The 17,193-nt window shown below is 40.1% G+C and overlaps 2 protein-coding genes across 2 annotated transcripts in view; one reads left to right on the top strand and one right to left on the bottom strand.

The window, feature by feature from the left end:
- EVC2 (EvC ciliary complex subunit 2) overlaps positions 1 to 10,478 on the bottom strand; it is a 67,124-nt gene extending 56,646 nt beyond the window's left edge. Inside the window, exons 1-3 of the mRNA XM_042812778.1 lie at positions 10,245 to 10,478; positions 7,352 to 7,406; positions 448 to 608 (exon numbers count right to left, since the gene is read on the bottom strand). Of these exons, the coding sequence (XP_042668712.1) occupies positions 448 to 608; positions 7,352 to 7,406; positions 10,245 to 10,478 (450 nt within the window). The remainder of the gene's footprint in view (positions 1 to 447; positions 609 to 7,351; positions 7,407 to 10,244) is intronic.
- A 95-nt stretch (positions 10,479 to 10,573) lies between these two features.
- Positions 10,574 to 17,193, top strand: part of EVC (EvC ciliary complex subunit 1) — a 52,084-nt gene continuing 45,464 nt past the window's right edge. The window contains exons 1-3 of the mRNA XM_042812143.1: positions 10,574 to 10,747; positions 13,807 to 13,917; positions 16,686 to 16,769. Of these exons, the coding sequence (XP_042668077.1) occupies positions 10,574 to 10,747; positions 13,807 to 13,917; positions 16,686 to 16,769 (369 nt within the window). The remainder of the gene's footprint in view (positions 10,748 to 13,806; positions 13,918 to 16,685; positions 16,770 to 17,193) is intronic.

Raw genomic sequence — 17,193 nt, 5'->3', positions numbered from 1 at the left:
TGAAAAGATGATATAATAAAAGAAACAATTCACAAACTGCAGCACAAGTTAAATAGTGTAAATAAGGAAATTAGAAAAAAATATGTATATATTTGTATAGACTCCCACTCTTAACTACCAGTGTATTAACTGACATACTCATCTCCTGGCTATCAAGCTTCCCTAACAAAAATATGCTGTGTATAAAGTTCAGCAGTCTATACAGATGCAATTCATTACTATGTGCCAGAATTTAAAAAGCAATCACATAGCTGTATCTGCTACAATAATTATTTAGAAGCCTCCCAACCATTTGGTATTGCTGAAGCCATCTAAACTGAATATAATCACCTAGGACATAATTAAAAATGCATTAACTGAATAGCAATTTTCCACCAACATCCACTTTTGATATAATTGCTGTGATGCTTATAAACACTGGAATCAGCAAACCATCTTTTTACTGACCAGATGGTAGTTAACAGAAGAATCTCGTTTGAACAAAATCTTCCTTGTCCATGAGGGTATCAGAGCAAATATGGAATGGCTCCACTGATCATCCAATGCTGCAGAAGTCAAGATCAGATCAGGGACTTCATTTGCTTGAACCATCAGAGGCAACTGCAGTGCTGAAACCAGGGCAAGACTCTGTATTAGACTTAAAGGCGGCTCTTGTGCAGCAGCTGCTTTGGTGCATGTCATTCCTGGGATGGGATCGTGGTACCCCGTGCTCTGCACACACATGGGGACCAGCACACGTTACCCTAGAGCACTTAAAATCTAAACAGGCAATGGAGGGTAGGTAGGAAAACAGAGACTGGGGGTAGGTAGGAAACAGAGACGGCACTTGCCCAAGAAAAGCCAGCAAGAATTAGAACTGCATCCTACCAAGGGAGCTCCACATTAAATCACCTAACGCATGAAGTAAAAAGTTTCAGCAATAAATCAACTATTAATATTTTCAACACAAAGAATCTTTTCAGCAAAGCATAAATAATTGAAGCACTCTACAATGTGAGTGGCCTCACTATTAAGAGTGGCGTGCTTCTGCAACAGTCTGCCAATTAACCATTACATTTTTTAGCACATATTCAGAACAAAAATACTTCTTGGTTGACTACAGGTGTCAATTACTTTTCAGCTGATTTGGAGTACTACTGAATCAAACATTTCAATTTAGTAACTACAAATATCAGTGCTATCCTATTCACCAACTCTCACATTTTTAGTAAAGTTTATGCCATGATACTACATGAAATTACAAGAGCTTTAAAATTACGTGATAATTAGTTTCATCTAAGAAATGCACACATGACAATAGGAGATTATACTAAAATTCAGCAATCTCCTAGCTGTAAAAAATAAAGCTGTTGAATGGAAAAAAATGGAAACGAAAATTTCAAAATGATAGTTGGCTTTCTATGTTGAAAGATACATTTTGTCACTCTCTGCATAATAGTTTTCACTTATTACTTATTTCTAAACCCTGTGTTTTAATCATTAGCAATACATACGCATGGGAACAAAAGCTCTTACTGAAGAGCAAAGGCTTTTTGGCAAATGACTGTTTTTGTAAATTTTTATTTTTTTCAACTATTAAATGTTAATGAAACATAAAAAGCTGAACATACTGAAAATACTGAACATACTGACAACCTCACAATTATGAGAAGCCTCCTGTTTTACAAAAGACAGTTTTGCTTTGTAAAACCAATACAGAGAAATAATATCAGCTGTAAATAGAAAAGGAGTTCACAGCACAATTATAACTCGATGTTCAGATGAAGGTCCTATTACGTGTCTATGAATGCACACGGATCACTGAAAAGGCTTTTGTTAACATAAGGAACGAGATTCATTCCTGCTGCTTACAGAACCCAGATGGACAGCTGCACCTTAGGGAGCTTCATGCAAGATCCCATGTTTTTTTATTTGTGAGAGTGGTTTATACTGGATAAAACTGTGCTTATACAGGCCAGAAAAATTTACTTGTTTAGATTTTACAGCTAGTTTTAATTCATTTCCCTAAATTTCACTTGCATACTTAAACTATTCACAGTGCAACAGACGCAGACCAATTTAGGGACCATAAAAATAGTAAGAAAAATTTGGTTAGGAGAACAGCAACACCTAGTTATAATACCAAATGTCTGCATACTTTTTGGGCTGGTATTTTTCAGGGCATTCATGCATGCTGCATTTCAGTTTCAAGATGAAGCAACAGCCCAAATCACCTGGAATGCTGCCAGTGCTCAACTGATGTGCCGGCTGCCAGCCTGGTCCCACCTGGCCACAGCATTCCCCAAAAGATCAAGCAGCATATTATATCTTGCCTACAACAGATCCAAGTCTATGTTCTGACAACAGAATCATGCCTCTTCTCATATATATTGAAACACTGAAAGGATTCTTTTCATACTTGCTGTGCCTTTTAGATGTGGATGCAATTGCCACCTCACACCTACGGAGGTGGAGCACCAACTTTCCTGTTCTTGACAGACTGCAGGAGAAGCATTTTCCCTTACAGAAAAAGAAGCCCTAATTGAAGATATGGAGCTTCTTCTTAGAGCTCTACAAGATTCAGAAGGCAACATGCAAATACGTATGGGCTCTGCTGAGCAACTATTGCCCCTATAGTGTTTCTTTCCTAGCATATCACTTTCTTCTGCATCTTGGATGAAGGCAGTCAGACAAGAGGAGTAACTGATTCATTAAATACCTTTTGTTCTTTGTGCCCTATACCATGAGAGCTCTCCATCAGCATATCCAACTACAATTGCCCTTTTCATGTGACAGAGAACTCTGATACTTCCCTCTGGATGGTACCAAGTCCATAATAACAGATTTAATCAATGGATCATTTTCTTTGCCTCCGAATAGAGATCTGGATTATTAATTACACAGATGACTGCTTTCAAGTTGTGCTTTGTCATCACTTACATCCTCAGCAACGTGGACAGCACCCAGCATAAGGTTCCAGAGATGTTATTTGGCTTCTCCATCAGTGGTAATGAAAGGCCAAGGATTTGGCAGGTTCTTCATGTTACATCAAGCAGTCTTGACGTTGATGACAATTACAAGGATACTTCTGCAAATTCACTTGCATCTCCGTAGTATTTAGGGGAAGGCTTTGCTCAAATAGATACAATCAGTGTGACGCATGTCCATTTTTTTCTCATCCTTTATGTTTAACAGCACAGGCTGTTTGCTAATAACCTGGTTTCCCTTGACAGTAAAGCAACACTTTTATATCTCATTACTTTCTGTAGTGTCAAATGTCAGTTAAACAAAATATGCTTTTCTTGATCCACAAATATTTAACTGTCACTCAGTTCAGTTGACCTGCAAGAATGTAACTGCTTTTCTACAGAATTCATTGAATACTTTAACCTCATGACAACATATTTGTATTTATCAATTCACATACTGCTTCTTCTCAGATGAGGTCCTACATGGATTGTAGATAGCTGAACATTGTTTGAAAAGCCAAATACTGAACACCTCAGAAAGGATATTACAGGCATAAGATGCTCTGAGGTTTCCAAGTCTATCCTAGATTTCTGTTCTGAAATTGCTTTTTTACAAGTAGATTCGTCTGAGGTTAGAAAATACTGTTGCTTGACTTCTGCAGCCTTTCACTAACAAGCATCAAGATTTCTTTTTGATACCCCGCAGATCAAAAATGAGAGCACACCATTGTCAGTGCCTCTTCAGAGGTGTATCTCAATTGTTACACCAACTCTGTACTCTATTCCTTTCACTCTCTTACAGTTCTAATCTTTGTCATTTTTCCGGCTGCTTTCAAAAAAGCCATTATTTGAGCTGCACAGTGTTCACTTCCATTGATTCTAAACAGAAGCTATTGTCAGTCCTTTTTGAAACACAAACTTTGCTAGCTGAAGAGCAGTTCCAGCCACACGCTGCCAAGCTGCTCAGCCAGAGCACCTCCCAGCCAGGAGCTCCCCACGTGTCGAGCCTGAGGCCAAAACATCCTCCAGTGAGCATCACCACAGAGCATGAGGCTTCATCTGGGGCTTTACTGCAAACATCCCCAAAGACACCAAATGAAACATTCATCAAAGAAAGGCAGTAGTTTTACTTTCTTCTGAGATGGGAGAGAATAAAATAATCTCCAAGATGAAATTTTCTTTCTCTTCCTCAGTGATGTATGTTAAACATTCCACACATTTACAGTCTATAATCAAGTCGATAAATATTCGAACTTACTTCATCAGCATGTTATTTAAATATTTTCCAATTATTTAATCCTACATAACCAAATATACAAACAGATATACCAGAACCCTGCCTAAAATTGCATATTCCTAGTTAATTACTAGTGCTGGCAGTTTGACTTTGTATTGAATTGCCAAATGAAAACATGAAAATAAATATTAATTTAACAGAAACAGCTGGAAGACTGGCATTCTATTTTAACACATGTTCCTACAGCACTCACTCAGTCCCTCACACAGAGCCTCAATAATAAAATTTGAAACGTGCCCAAGTAATTGTAACAGTCTCAAATGCATAATCGGACCAGAACAAACAGCAACCGAGTTCAATTTCCCTTGCTATTCCCCCTGCACAGTCATTTGACAACTCATTTGTTTTGTGCACTACTGCTTTGGGTGGTGACCTTACGCTCTTGGAATTTTAGCAGCCACAGTCAAGCCACATACAAAACAAATAGAGAGGAGAGGTCTCCCACCATCACCTCTCATTACAATTGCTTTCTGTCAAATACAGAGAGGACGCAGTGTGGTACAAAATGCACCTACCCTGCCACGTGAAGTCTGTCATGATGACAGGTTTGTGTTCACGTGAGCTGGAGATGGAAGAATGGCTATCTAAGAAAAGAAACTGTCCTCTGTTTGTGATCAGCCTATTGTCCTTGGCTACGACACTAGTGTGGGGACCTTCAATACTAAACTACAGGCCTGAGCCACTGGACTAAAAAGGCTGCATCCTGAACACACCAAGGGTGTAGATTAGTATTCGTGGTAGGTACAACTTCTACAACCTCCAGTGCCTTATAAGTACTTGATAGCAGTTAAGATAAAAGCACAGCAATTAAATAGGATGACATTAAATTAAATAGTCTTGTAATAGATTTCCAGCAAAGATTTCAGCATGTCCTTAAGGCTCCCATACCTTTACAATAAACCCTAAACTGATAATATATGTAAGAGGGTGAAGGCTGTGACAAGTTTGTGAAATGTCAAGTTCACTTTTAAAAATTAATTCATTTAAAAACAGTCATTCTAATTCTTAGCTCTCACAGGTTGCATATTTCAAGTCCTAAATCACAGTCCGATTTGCTTTTCCTCTGAATTTATCAGTAAAGCTTTGAATTACTTGGCTTTATTTCAGCAGGGAAAGGAAAGAGTTAAATATACCTGTTTACTATATTATTTTTGTTGCTGTTCTCAATTATTCCTTGTCCTAAAAACCATCCAGGATACCAGATCCAATTTAAAGTCTTTTCAATTACACACAACAATGAACAAGCAAAGGTAGTAATTTACTGTATTGCAGTTTTGAATGCTGCCATTAGCTTTCCTTGTTACAAAGTCAAAGAAATTACAGGCACCAACCAGACAAAACAAATCTATTTTTCATGCTTGTTTTGCTAAATTAAGCCAGGCTATAACATAATTCTACAAATCCATTGTGCTCCCCTATCACAGAGGTATTTTGGGTCTGCTTTTTCTAGTCTTACTCAGAAAAAACTTGAAAAAAACTTCAACCAGGAACTGTGAAATCTGTGTGCTGTCACAAATAGTTTCAATTCAATATGCTGCCATTTTCAGTGGCAAATGTTTTATGCAGAAGTTCCAATCTCACTGCTTTCACTGAGAACTTCTTCAGTAAGAAATAAACATTCTACTATCTTGATCAAGCAAACCTCTTAGAACTTAGCTTTAAATGTGTTAAAAATATATTCTTACTAGTATGGGACAATTCTCAGATATAAAATCAGGCATATGATCCAGCACTTGTAGCAGCCTTTCCTTTAACATGTGTAATTACCTACTAGTGGGAATGGAAGACAATCAGCAAATAATACACACACACACAAAAATCATTAAAATCTTCCAATTACTTCACTTTGTCTAGTGCCATGAGGTTCTTCTGAACTATAAAACCACATGCAATTCCCTTCTCAGTGGATTATATGTTATTAATTTGTAACTCATAAGAAAGGAAGATGTGAGCAGAAAAGCTTGTATCATATAAATACAGCGGGGAGGAAAAACAAACAGGAAACCTGAGAAAATCTGAATTATTTGCTTTCTTATTTAAATTAATAAACTCATTTTGAATTAGCCACGGCACTGGGCAAAGAAATTAGAGACATCTCACTAGATGACTGCTTCAGTGTGTGTAATTTCTTGGCAAATGCATGTTATGGAATCATCCTTTGGGGAATGGCATCCTCTGCCATGGAGGAAGGGTCTGTTACAGACATTACCTCCTTCATAATGCAATAATCCTTAATAACTTATCTCCACAACACTTCTGTGAAGCAGCATGTTATTTATTATCTCTGATAAAGAAAATAAAGACCAGAGACTCAGAGAAACTACAAAATTTGCTCAGATCTACTCAAAGTGTCTGTGGCAGCAGTCTTCAGATGCAGCTCCTTTAAGCTGCAAGTGATTCCTTCAAGTATAAAGATAGTTCAAAGATAGTTTCAGGAGTAGCTACTGAAAGTGTTAGCAAAGCTACTGGAAGTGTTAGCAAACATGTAGTGGTAATGATAGCTTCTGAAAAGCAACAAGCTGTCGACCAGATTCAAGTAACATGGTTTTTCTGCAACACAGGGAATCAGTGTGCTTCCTACACATCCTTATCACTAAAAGGGAAAGAGAACTCCTCCTGAAAATGACCTGGGGCAAGGAAGGAAGGTCATCTCATAGAGGCTCCTTTCTATATGAACTGCTTGGGGAGCCTAATTTCCAAGAGAAATTTTCCCAATGGTCCAGGATGAAGATGTCCCACTGACAGGTACAGAAATAGGACACCATGAGTGCTTCTACCTCTGTAGGGCTGTACGTCAGGACAGAAATGCTGACAGCACATATTTATAGACAAGTACAGATGGTCATGCTCCTCCAGCAAACTGAATTATGGAGTAAGGCACAACAGTACTCTGGGAACCACTCAGATTTGGTTTGTTGGGCCAGAATCTCTGGTAAAAATCCTGATGGATTTAGAACTAGACTGCATTGTTTCTTCTCTCTTCCCTTCCTCCCAACTTAGAGTGCACGTAAAAAACTAGGCATAGCCTCAGTCCCCTGCCCAATTGCACACCCATCTCCTTGGAGTGCTGAGATTCCCACAGGCTGACAAGAAAACAGCTACATACCTGTCATCCCCAGACATTTTGTCTCTTTTTGAAGCCACGGATCATCTGTAATAACCTGAAGTTAAAACAGAAGAAAGCAATTATAAAAAACAATTGTTTTCTTAATCATTTAATATTAATTAAATTCTTAAGAAGAATTTATACTTTACAGTTAGAATCCTATTCCACCAAGCCTTGAGTTTCCAAAATCAACTCATACAAGAGATACAACACTGGCTTGTCAAGCAGTATAAGCAGTATGAGTGCTGCTGCACTGTCATAAGAGTATGCACACTTGGTTCTTTGGTTCTATTTGTATTTGGTATTACGAGACTGAGACTGCACAACAGTAGAGCAGAAGTGTTTGATATTAAGTATGAGTCTGTTCTTAAACAATAATTCTTTTCAAATGTAGAACCGAGGACACAGGCAAATCCCATTGCTAGGAGCAGCAGGAATCAGTTCGTATTGAATAAACAAGCCTAAGCAGATCCAAAGAGACCACGGGCTAAGAACTGTAGCTTATGAGACTCCAGCCTGTGTCCAGACCATGGAGATTGCTAGAAAAATCACAGCTCTAAAACTTCAATAAAGGAAACTAGTACTTTATAATGTCCAGTGTTTTGAACATGATGGAGCAGTCACATAAACAAGTTCTCGTTCAACAAAAATGGTTCCCAGGGAGAGAAAATACAGTTATGAGAGCCAGCTGATTAACAGCTACCTTCCAAGTTCACCAAACAGTGTGACCTGCACTTGCTGTTCCTGTATGCTCCCAAGCACTGTGTACAAACAGTGTTAGTCCCAACATACAACAACACCATTATTACAGTAGAGCAAGTAAGGGGCAATTTTACTCTTTACCTGCTTGAGAAATTCATCATCTTGATTACTGCTACAGCTGCAGTGTCTGTTAACCTTGTGCGAAAACAATTCTCACTTAATATAGGGCACCTTCCCTCAACATTACAGGAAGTGCAAGACATCTCAGCATTTTTAAGCACAAAATAAGCACATGCAGCTCTCTGAGCCCTGGGATGCAGCTCTGGGACACATCAGGCTCTTTGTTGGGCACTATTTACATATCTCCAACCACTCAGTTGCACAGGTCCTCCTGCATAACTAAATTACTACATATCTCACTCCAGCACTAATTTCTTCTCATTAGCTGAACAATCTAGATGACCCTGAATTTTGATTGCTCAGGAGCACCAAAACAACACAAAACTCCATCAGAAATCTTAAACGATTTTTTTCCTGGTGATGATTTATGCATATGAATACACACATGAATTTGCCATATATGCATATATACAGCAGTAGAAATAACATTAAATGAGCACTAATCTTTGCCAGATATTTCTAGAACGGTCTGTGTGCACTGACAAAACGTGTACCAGTGTAGTAAATGACTGTAATGACACTATTTTCATCACTGATGAAATACAAGAACATAGGAGAATGGCTAAAGTGTTAACATAAATCCTGTTCATAAATACAAATCCTAAATATGACTCTTCTGCAATATATGGGGTGAACATTAAATGTCAACAGTTTCTTTGTAAACAAGCCTGTAACAAAAGCAGACAAACAGCAGTCTAAGCACGCATAAATGAGTGCAGTGAAGGCAGCTTATTAGCCAAGCCTGCTGCCTAGGCAATTAGTGTAGAAATGACTCAGGACTTCTAGAGACTCCAGGCATTCATTCATCTGTGGTTTTACAACAGTTCATGCACAAAATCTACAATATTTTTGTGCCCATTTGCATCAACTAGGAATGACACGACAACACTCCTTGCTCCTTGTTTTTCTTTCTGTCTTATTCTGCTCTCCTCAATACTCTATTCCAGAAAACTGAATCTGAATATTCATTTATTTTCTTCCAGTCAATTCCAGAAAACTTCCATGATATCAGAGAGCACCATGAGGAGCTTCACATCAGCAAGCAGGACCCAGCGCCAACCCAATGGGACAGTGCTACCATGATGCTTCACAATTAACTGAATGCAGCCAAATTGCCAGCACGCATTCCCCTACATTTTACATTGTTTTTTTTTTTGTCTGGTGGAAAAATAAGTGTTGGATTTGCTTTCTTCATTTTCAAGCACTACTGTTTCCCACCTATGAAGTTTTTATAGCCAAAAGACAAGGCAGAATCATAGAATCATGAAAATCATCTAGTCCAGCCATTGACCCATGCTGTGACTGCTGTAGCCCATGTCATTCAGTGTGACATATACCCTCATCCTGAACTCCCCCACAAACAATACTCCACCACCTCCCAGGGCAGCCTGTAGATAAGAGTTTATGACTCCCTCCAACCCCCACTACACATTCACTAGTTTTCACCACACAGAACTACAGTGGTGTAGTTTCAGACAGCTAAACAACTACCTAGAGAGAAAAAAATAAAAGCTTTATCTTAAACCACTAATGGCATTCCTAATGGCAGGCTGACACCAGTGGGCAAGAGCACTGTTATTCGATATAAAAATCAAATGCATCCACTCAAGAACAGATAAACGCAGCTGGTGTCAGTGTGGGATTTGCAGTGCCCTACCATGCAATCCCTGGGAGCTATCCCTGCCCGTGGGACCAGCACAGGGCCTCCTTGTGACTATCAGGGTTCTGGCTGCATGTAAGCCAGCAGTGGTGGGCCTGCGAGCCTTCCAAGTGCAGTCTGTATTCATCACAGCAGGAAGGCGGGTGGTCGCCCAGTGACAGAGCCCCAGCAGCACACGGTCCCCTGAGCCTTCCAGGCTTGAGGCAGAGGGGATGACCGTACGAACGCCTTACTCCACCGTGCCAAACCTCCCGGCACATCAGGCCCCGGAAGCCCGCCGCCCACACCAATCTGTGCAGGGCCTGCTGCGAGAACCCCCCGCCAGCCCCGGGAGCGGGCATACCGCCTTACCCCAGCCGCCGTTCTCCCGCAGTGCCCCCGGGGCGGGCCCGGCACCCCGTGTTCCCGAGCGGGACGGCGGGCTGCCGCCCCGAGGGGCTGAGCGGGCGCGGAGGGCAACAGTACCACGAGCAGCCCGGCCAGCAGCTGCCCAGCTCCGCGCGGCGCCGGGCCGGCCCGCGGAACACCGCGCAGCCCTTCCGACCGCAGCCCCGATCCAGGCCGGGCCTCAGCCTTCGCATCCATCCGCCATCCGTCTCCTCCCACCACGGAGAAGGGCGGGGGGACGGGCGGCGGGGACCTCCTCTTTGGCCGAAACGGCCCGGGTCGGGCCGAACACGATGGCGGCGGTCCCGGAGTGCCTGCGGGCGGTGGGGCTGCAGTTCTCGGCGCGCTCGCTGCGGGTGCTGCCCGCCCTGCTGGCCCCCGCCGTGCTGCTGGGGCTGCTGCTGGGGGCCGTCGCCGCCGCCCTGCTCTGCCGCTGCGCGCTGCTGCGGCCGCGCCGGCGGAGAGAGGTACGAGGCCGCCGGGCGGGGAGCGGGTTCAGCCCGGAATGCGCGGACATAGAGTAGCGAAAGGGATTTTGTGAGCGGCCCTGGGGCGCTGCTGGGCCGGGCCGTGCGCCGAGCGGCGTGAGGAAGGCAGATCTCCGCTGCGCTGGGGTTGCCCGGGTGCGAGGCCGGAGTGACCCCGGATTGACTGTGTGAACTCAGTGGTGGCTGGAGAGCCGTGTGGTTCGTGACACCCGCCTGCTCAAAGCATTTTCAGTGCTTTGCTAATGTAGACATCGTTATAAACGGCTCCAAAAAGACACTGCTTTAGGTGTGGATGTGTTCCAAACCCTGGTCTGTATCCTGGGACTTGTTTTTAGCTGCCCGTGGCTTTGTCTGTCACGGGGAGGTGAGTTGTGTTTGTGAGGTGGTTGGAAACAAACACGCATTTCCACCCTACAACAGGAGGAACAGTCCAAAGAAGGAAAATGTAGAGCACAGAAGTGTTAATGTTCCCTCACAGCAGTAAATCTGCACCAAAGTGCGTGTGTGAGGATGTGGGAAATAGCCAGAGGGTCTGCTTGGCCTTGTTTCATGTCTGCACGTTTTCCAGCTGTACCTGCTCTGCTGCATGGATCTGTCTGCTTGGGCTGAGCACCACTGAATTCTCCCAACTGCTTTCAAGTGGAAGATTTGAAGCTCTGTTTGAAGCCATACTTTACCCTAACAATGGGTTCGCTTCAAATAGTGGATCAATGCAACCGGCGCGAGTGCAAGCTTCTCTGATTCAATTTCTCATGTTTCCTGTCTTAATAGATGGTATCTTTATTGTACCATCACTACCAACTAAAACATAGCCTTGTACAATATTATCCTTTTTGTCACTTACGTCAATAGGGAATAGAAGCTATCAGTTCTCTCTGGCCCAGGTCTTCAAATGCATTGAGGTGCTTAAATGCTATTAAAATCAATGCTGCTGCTGTAAAAAAAGTTGTTTATTTCTAAAAGCTGCCACATACAGAGCACACTGCAGGGCAGTCAGATTGTGCCCTAGGGTCTGATTTCCAAAAAACAAACAAGGCAACCTTAGACTATACCATTCACTTTCACACACTGTCTGCCTCGGCTATGCTGTGGTACAGCCTCCTGGATGCAGTATTCTTACTATATAGTTGCTTTAATTTGGTAGCATTCTTCCTGTGTTATAGTTACTACTATAATAAAGGAACTACTATACTGGAGCTTCTGTATAATTATAATTCTACAGCCTTCTGTATCCAGAATAAAAGCAGGGATAGCATATCCCAACCACGTGAGTTAAGCTTGCAGAAGGAACAGTGCCTGGAGAACCACAGTAAGCTACCAGTGTTTGTCACACAACCCCAGTTAATCACTTCTTTATGTAGTACTTGAATGCATGCAGTGCCTTATTGATCTGAGGATCTGTGCATACAAGGAAAGTTTTATAGAACTTTTTCAGTGATAGCTTCAGACACTGTGGTGAACTTCTCTAGTATGCATTTCTATCGATTAAACTCTCCTATTATACTGAACATCATTGCTAGAGGCTCTTTGGATTGGAGTTTGTCTCATGATATTAGATTAGTTTAATGCAGTATTAAAGTAATTACAGTTAAACTTAGTTTTATTCTGCTTCTTAATGACACAAAAGGGAAGGTCAGTATCACTTCGGTTGTTTTTGTAGATACTGTTTGGGAGGAGTTGCAAATGTGCAAAAGAGGGCAGAAATAAAGAGGAAGGAGATGAGATTAGGAGTGTTGGCAGAAAAGAAATGAATCCTGGAAAATTGCAAATACTGTTCAAGTTACACAATGGATATATAAAGGAGTGGAAATGAATAGTGGGTGAGAGTGAGTAGTTAAAGAATTAAGTTGAGGAAACCAAGTTCTTAGTTTGGAATGGCAGTGATGCGATATACAGCAGTGAATCCAGCTTGGCTAATTCCACAGCTCCCATTCACTTAGACAAAGTTTTATGAATGGTTTGGGACAAATAGTGCTAAGATTGCTGAAGTGGACTTGTAGCTGTTCTTTTGTGATATAGTAGGTTCTTGGGAAACAGTGTCTTCAGTTCACCACATCTTGGAGACTAACCCAACAACATGATCTGTATTCCTGAGCATCTGTGTTCCAGAAAGGCGATAGAGGCAAGTCATAAGGAATTAAATCTATTCAAACCCTAAGCAGTTCTCTATATACTGAGAAAACTGACTACTTTATACACCAACTGACCAAATAATTCAAGGAGAAATTTCCCATTAGAGCTACATGCATAGTGGCGAAAGCCATATCATTAGACTACATGACAAAGCAATCAGTGGAATAAAAAGCTGAAAAGTAAAAGAAAGAAGTAGTCAGGGTAGGGTGGCTGCCATCTTCTCCTTCACTGCAAAATTCCTTGCAGTGCTATTTTTGGATGCACCTCATTATTACTTTAGTCTATGCTAGTGTGCAGAGAAGCATGTGTGCAGCAGAGCACTTCATGCCTTTGTAGTCTGCATCCAGACCAGAGGATGTGTTTGTTAAGAAAGAGAAGACCATTATATGTGTTGCTTTTCGAGAAGGAAGATGGTGAATGCTTTATGATGGTTATTCATTCAACAGGAACTTTCTTGGACATAAAACTTCATTTAGGAGGTATTTCTCGTGACAGGTAATGCAAAAAATACTGTACATTCTACTCATTGCAAGCAATTGCAAACTATTTTAATTAACTTTTTTTAACTAAGAATTTGAACAAAGACTGTGAGCTTGTCACCATAGTAGTATAGTGTTGAGATGGATTAATTTGACACGTTTACATTATCTTTTTGGGTTAAAGTTTTACTTCTACAATGACAAATCAAATTCATCAAGTTCAGTAGTTTAAAAGAATGCATCCTGCGTATATAAAATTGTTGTTTGTTTTTAGTTTGTATTTTTCTGAAATTATCATTTCCAGCTGATACTGGAATCATTTTCAGAATGGAGACATGAACGGTCTTTGAGAGTAGCCTGAATATCCTCGGATGATTCTGTGTGATCTCAGAGTTATATTTTATCTGTTTTATCTCGGAATTTCAGAAAGATGATTCCCAGAGACTTCTGGAAAGTTTCAACTGCGATGGAAAAGAGAATCCTCTCACCAAAAGTGAAGCAGAACCCTATAAATCAAAAGAGGAGATGGTTTTGGAGGTAAAGCTGGGTTCTTCGGAGCATATGTCCATTTTGCTGAATGTATTAATCAGCACATTAAGGGCCATGTCCAGACGGTCTTGATTGTAGTGGACTTGCAATTGAGCCCTTAAAAAGCATTCAAAGAAATAGTGGGAAGGAGAATGAGTGGTGATAGCTTCTTATGAAAGCAGTCATTTCAGGCATTCATTTCCCTTGTGAATTCCATTTAATTTGGGCAACTGTCCTTGTACATTTCCATCAAGATACTGAGATCTCTTTGGTCACTGGCTTCCTTAGTTTTGCCTGGTGGAAAATGTTCGCACTAATGAAAAAGGAAGAAGTACTTAAGTACTGAAATCAGTCCTGATGGTTCATAATGGATTTTTTTCCTTGAGAAGTCTTATTACAGAAAATCTGAGAGTGATAGTTTCCTCATCAGGTCTCATCTGGAACAAGTAATTTTTTCTAGTGCCTCCTTAATGTATGGATATAGACCTGAGTTGGATTGTGTAGATCAGTGTAAGGAAATAGAATAAATAAACCGAACTGAGTACATTAAAAAACAGTATCTTCAATGTCTTTCTCATATAGGGAACTCTCCCATCAGTTGAAGACACAGTGCAGAAGTCAAATGACCACAAGTAGTTGAACAGCACTGTGATACCCTGGGATTCATGGACAAATAGAAAAGTAATTTGGAAAGAGAGTGGGAGAAGGTATAAATTAAATGAACCCTCAGTGAGAACTTCTAATCACTCACTTTTTTGTGTGGTAATCTCAAAGTAAACATGAGAATGAATCCAATGTTGTAGCTGTTTGCTTTTCACCCAATGCTGATTTGACTGCACTTTTTAAGTTAAAAGTTGTGGATAGCAATATTTAACAAATGTGCAGTTCAGATAAAACTATTATACATATAAATTAAATTATATATATAAATTATATATATAAATTAAATACATGCAGAGAGTGTCAGTTAAAGCCAGCAAGCCTGGTGCTTAGCTTTCTGTGAGGAATGGTTCCAGGACAAAGAAAAAACATTATTGTAAACATTTTAGCCTTGGTTTACATTCTGGCAGACAATTGCTCTTCATTTCAGTTTTGTGATCAAAAAACCGTTGCAAACCATTGTTGGTCACTTTTTGTGAGTTAAAGCACAGCATAACAATTGAGGATTGATTAGATTCTCTTTTGGAGTGCAAATCCTGTGAGAGAACTTGTCAGTGGTATAAAATTATGCATATTATCATTCTTTTTGAAAATGCATCACAGCCTTTAAAAGGTGATCCTTCATAACTATGTATATATCCCAAGCAAGGCTGCTCATATGTGACACGTTAAGAAGTAGCCTTGTTATTTGAAAGGGCTTTCTGCCATTTATTTGCCAAACTTCTAAGTTATATATGTTTTTTTCTATTTGATTGTTCCAATTCCCTGAGGCTTTGGCTTTTACTACTATCAAATTGACAGTTCAGGGAGAAGCTTAGATGGCAAAATGTTTTTAGTGAGGTTAAAGCCTTCAGAAAAACAGATATTTTCATTCTGAGACCTTCCACGCTGCAATAATACCATAATTACCGTATTAATAATAATTCTATATTACTCATGCCTGCTGAGAAGCAGAATGCATTAGCTCCAGCACACTGTGATACAGCTTTATGGCTGTGGACTGAAGCTGCGTTGCCTCCAGCCATTTCAGAGCAATGAATCTGTCAGCTTCTATTCCTGAATGTATGCTATAGCAGAGGGGCTACTCAGCATGAGAAAATGTTTTACATACTGAGCCCCTTGCTTTTTACTCTATTGGTAAATCCAAAAATGCAATTGCAATTCTGCAAATAAATGAAATGGAGATAAAAAGGTGCAGTGATAAGAGTCTAACAAATGACGTAGTTTACTCCTCTCTTCTTATCTCTATTTTTGGATTTTAGTAATGCTTTGATATGTTCTAAAAAAATCTATGTAAGGAAAATTGTTTTAACAAGTCAGATTCTTTAATTTCATATGAAAAATAAAAAACAACAAAAATCCCCAACACTAAAATGGCTAGAACAGGAAATCTCCTAACTATTCTGTCAGTTGCATAAATCTGACCTTTTAATTGGACTTGCATAATCTCACGAAACAGAGCTGATTATCCCATTGTTCTGGGCAGTGGATAAGAAAGAGGAGGAGCAGAAAGTCAAGCAACATGAGATAGCAGGTATTATGAAAAGAATACATTTTCTATAAAAAGTTCCCTGGAAGAACATTGCTATTTTCTCTAGATTAAAGGCAAAGGATTGCACTATAAAAGTTCTTTCTGAAAAAAAAAAAAAAAAAAAAGACTCGTTTTATTTAATCTGTTGATCTATTGTTTCTTTATTTAAATTGGAAGACAGAATTTACAGCCATGATGTGTGGAGCTTATCCCTCAGTATTTTCTATTATCAAGATTATTTCAGTCTGTTATACAAAATCTGTAGCTACTGCTAAAAGAGCAAAGAAGGGAAATGAAAATATCTTGTGAATTTGTGAATTGTGAAACTATTGCCCATTTTCCCTTACGGGCAAAAATATTTTGGAGCAGTGGTGATGGCAGTTTTCTTTTCTGGGTTTCATACCTTGGCCTGAATGAGTACTAGGAGAAGAATTTTCACACCTAAGTTGAAATAGTCAATAAACAGTTATCAATTGGAATGTCTAAATTATATAATCAAAAGGGGGCATGGAATATTTACAGAGAACAACTGTCAGGTCCACTGTTATTCTCTAATCTGAATTGTTTTATCTTCTTTTGCACACAGGAAAATGAGCCTCCTCTGAACAGTAACGTTACAGCATTTGCGTTGAAGGCAAAAGTCATCTATCCCATCAATCAGAAATTTAGGGTATGGTTTTAGACTTGTAAATATTAATGGCAGTAGTTCTAAGTCAAAGTAAATTGCAGTCAAGTATCATAAGAAAATTTAATGCCAAATCTGTTTCAAAGGGATCTTTGTTTATAGGCCATTGACTCAGGAATTGTTTTGCAAGGCATCAGCTGCTTTCATCTCCCTCTGAAACTTGCAGTGCTTTTATGTTGTGTCCAGTCAATTTTCACTGCAGTCATGCAACCTTTTCTTCCCATTAACATTAATGGGGGTTATATCTGCCCAAGGAGATGTAAGAAAAAAGCACACAAAGATCTGCACTTCAGTAAAAAAAAAAAAAAAAAATGACTCAGAGCAGATAATCTCATCAGATGAGTACTTTTCCAGGCAATGCAGAAACCTGTTGGGATGATAAACATTAATTTACATGGAATCACTTTTG

This window comes from Centrocercus urophasianus, unplaced genomic scaffold, assembly GCF_019232065.1.
Source record: "Centrocercus urophasianus isolate 14NV4802_14NV808 unplaced genomic scaffold, USGS_Curo_1.0 seq_13, whole genome shotgun sequence".
Taxonomy (NCBI): domain Eukaryota; kingdom Metazoa; phylum Chordata; class Aves; order Galliformes; family Phasianidae; genus Centrocercus; species Centrocercus urophasianus.
The sequence above is the reverse complement of the archived record's forward strand: the minus strand, read 5'-3'. Positions and strand labels throughout refer to the sequence as shown.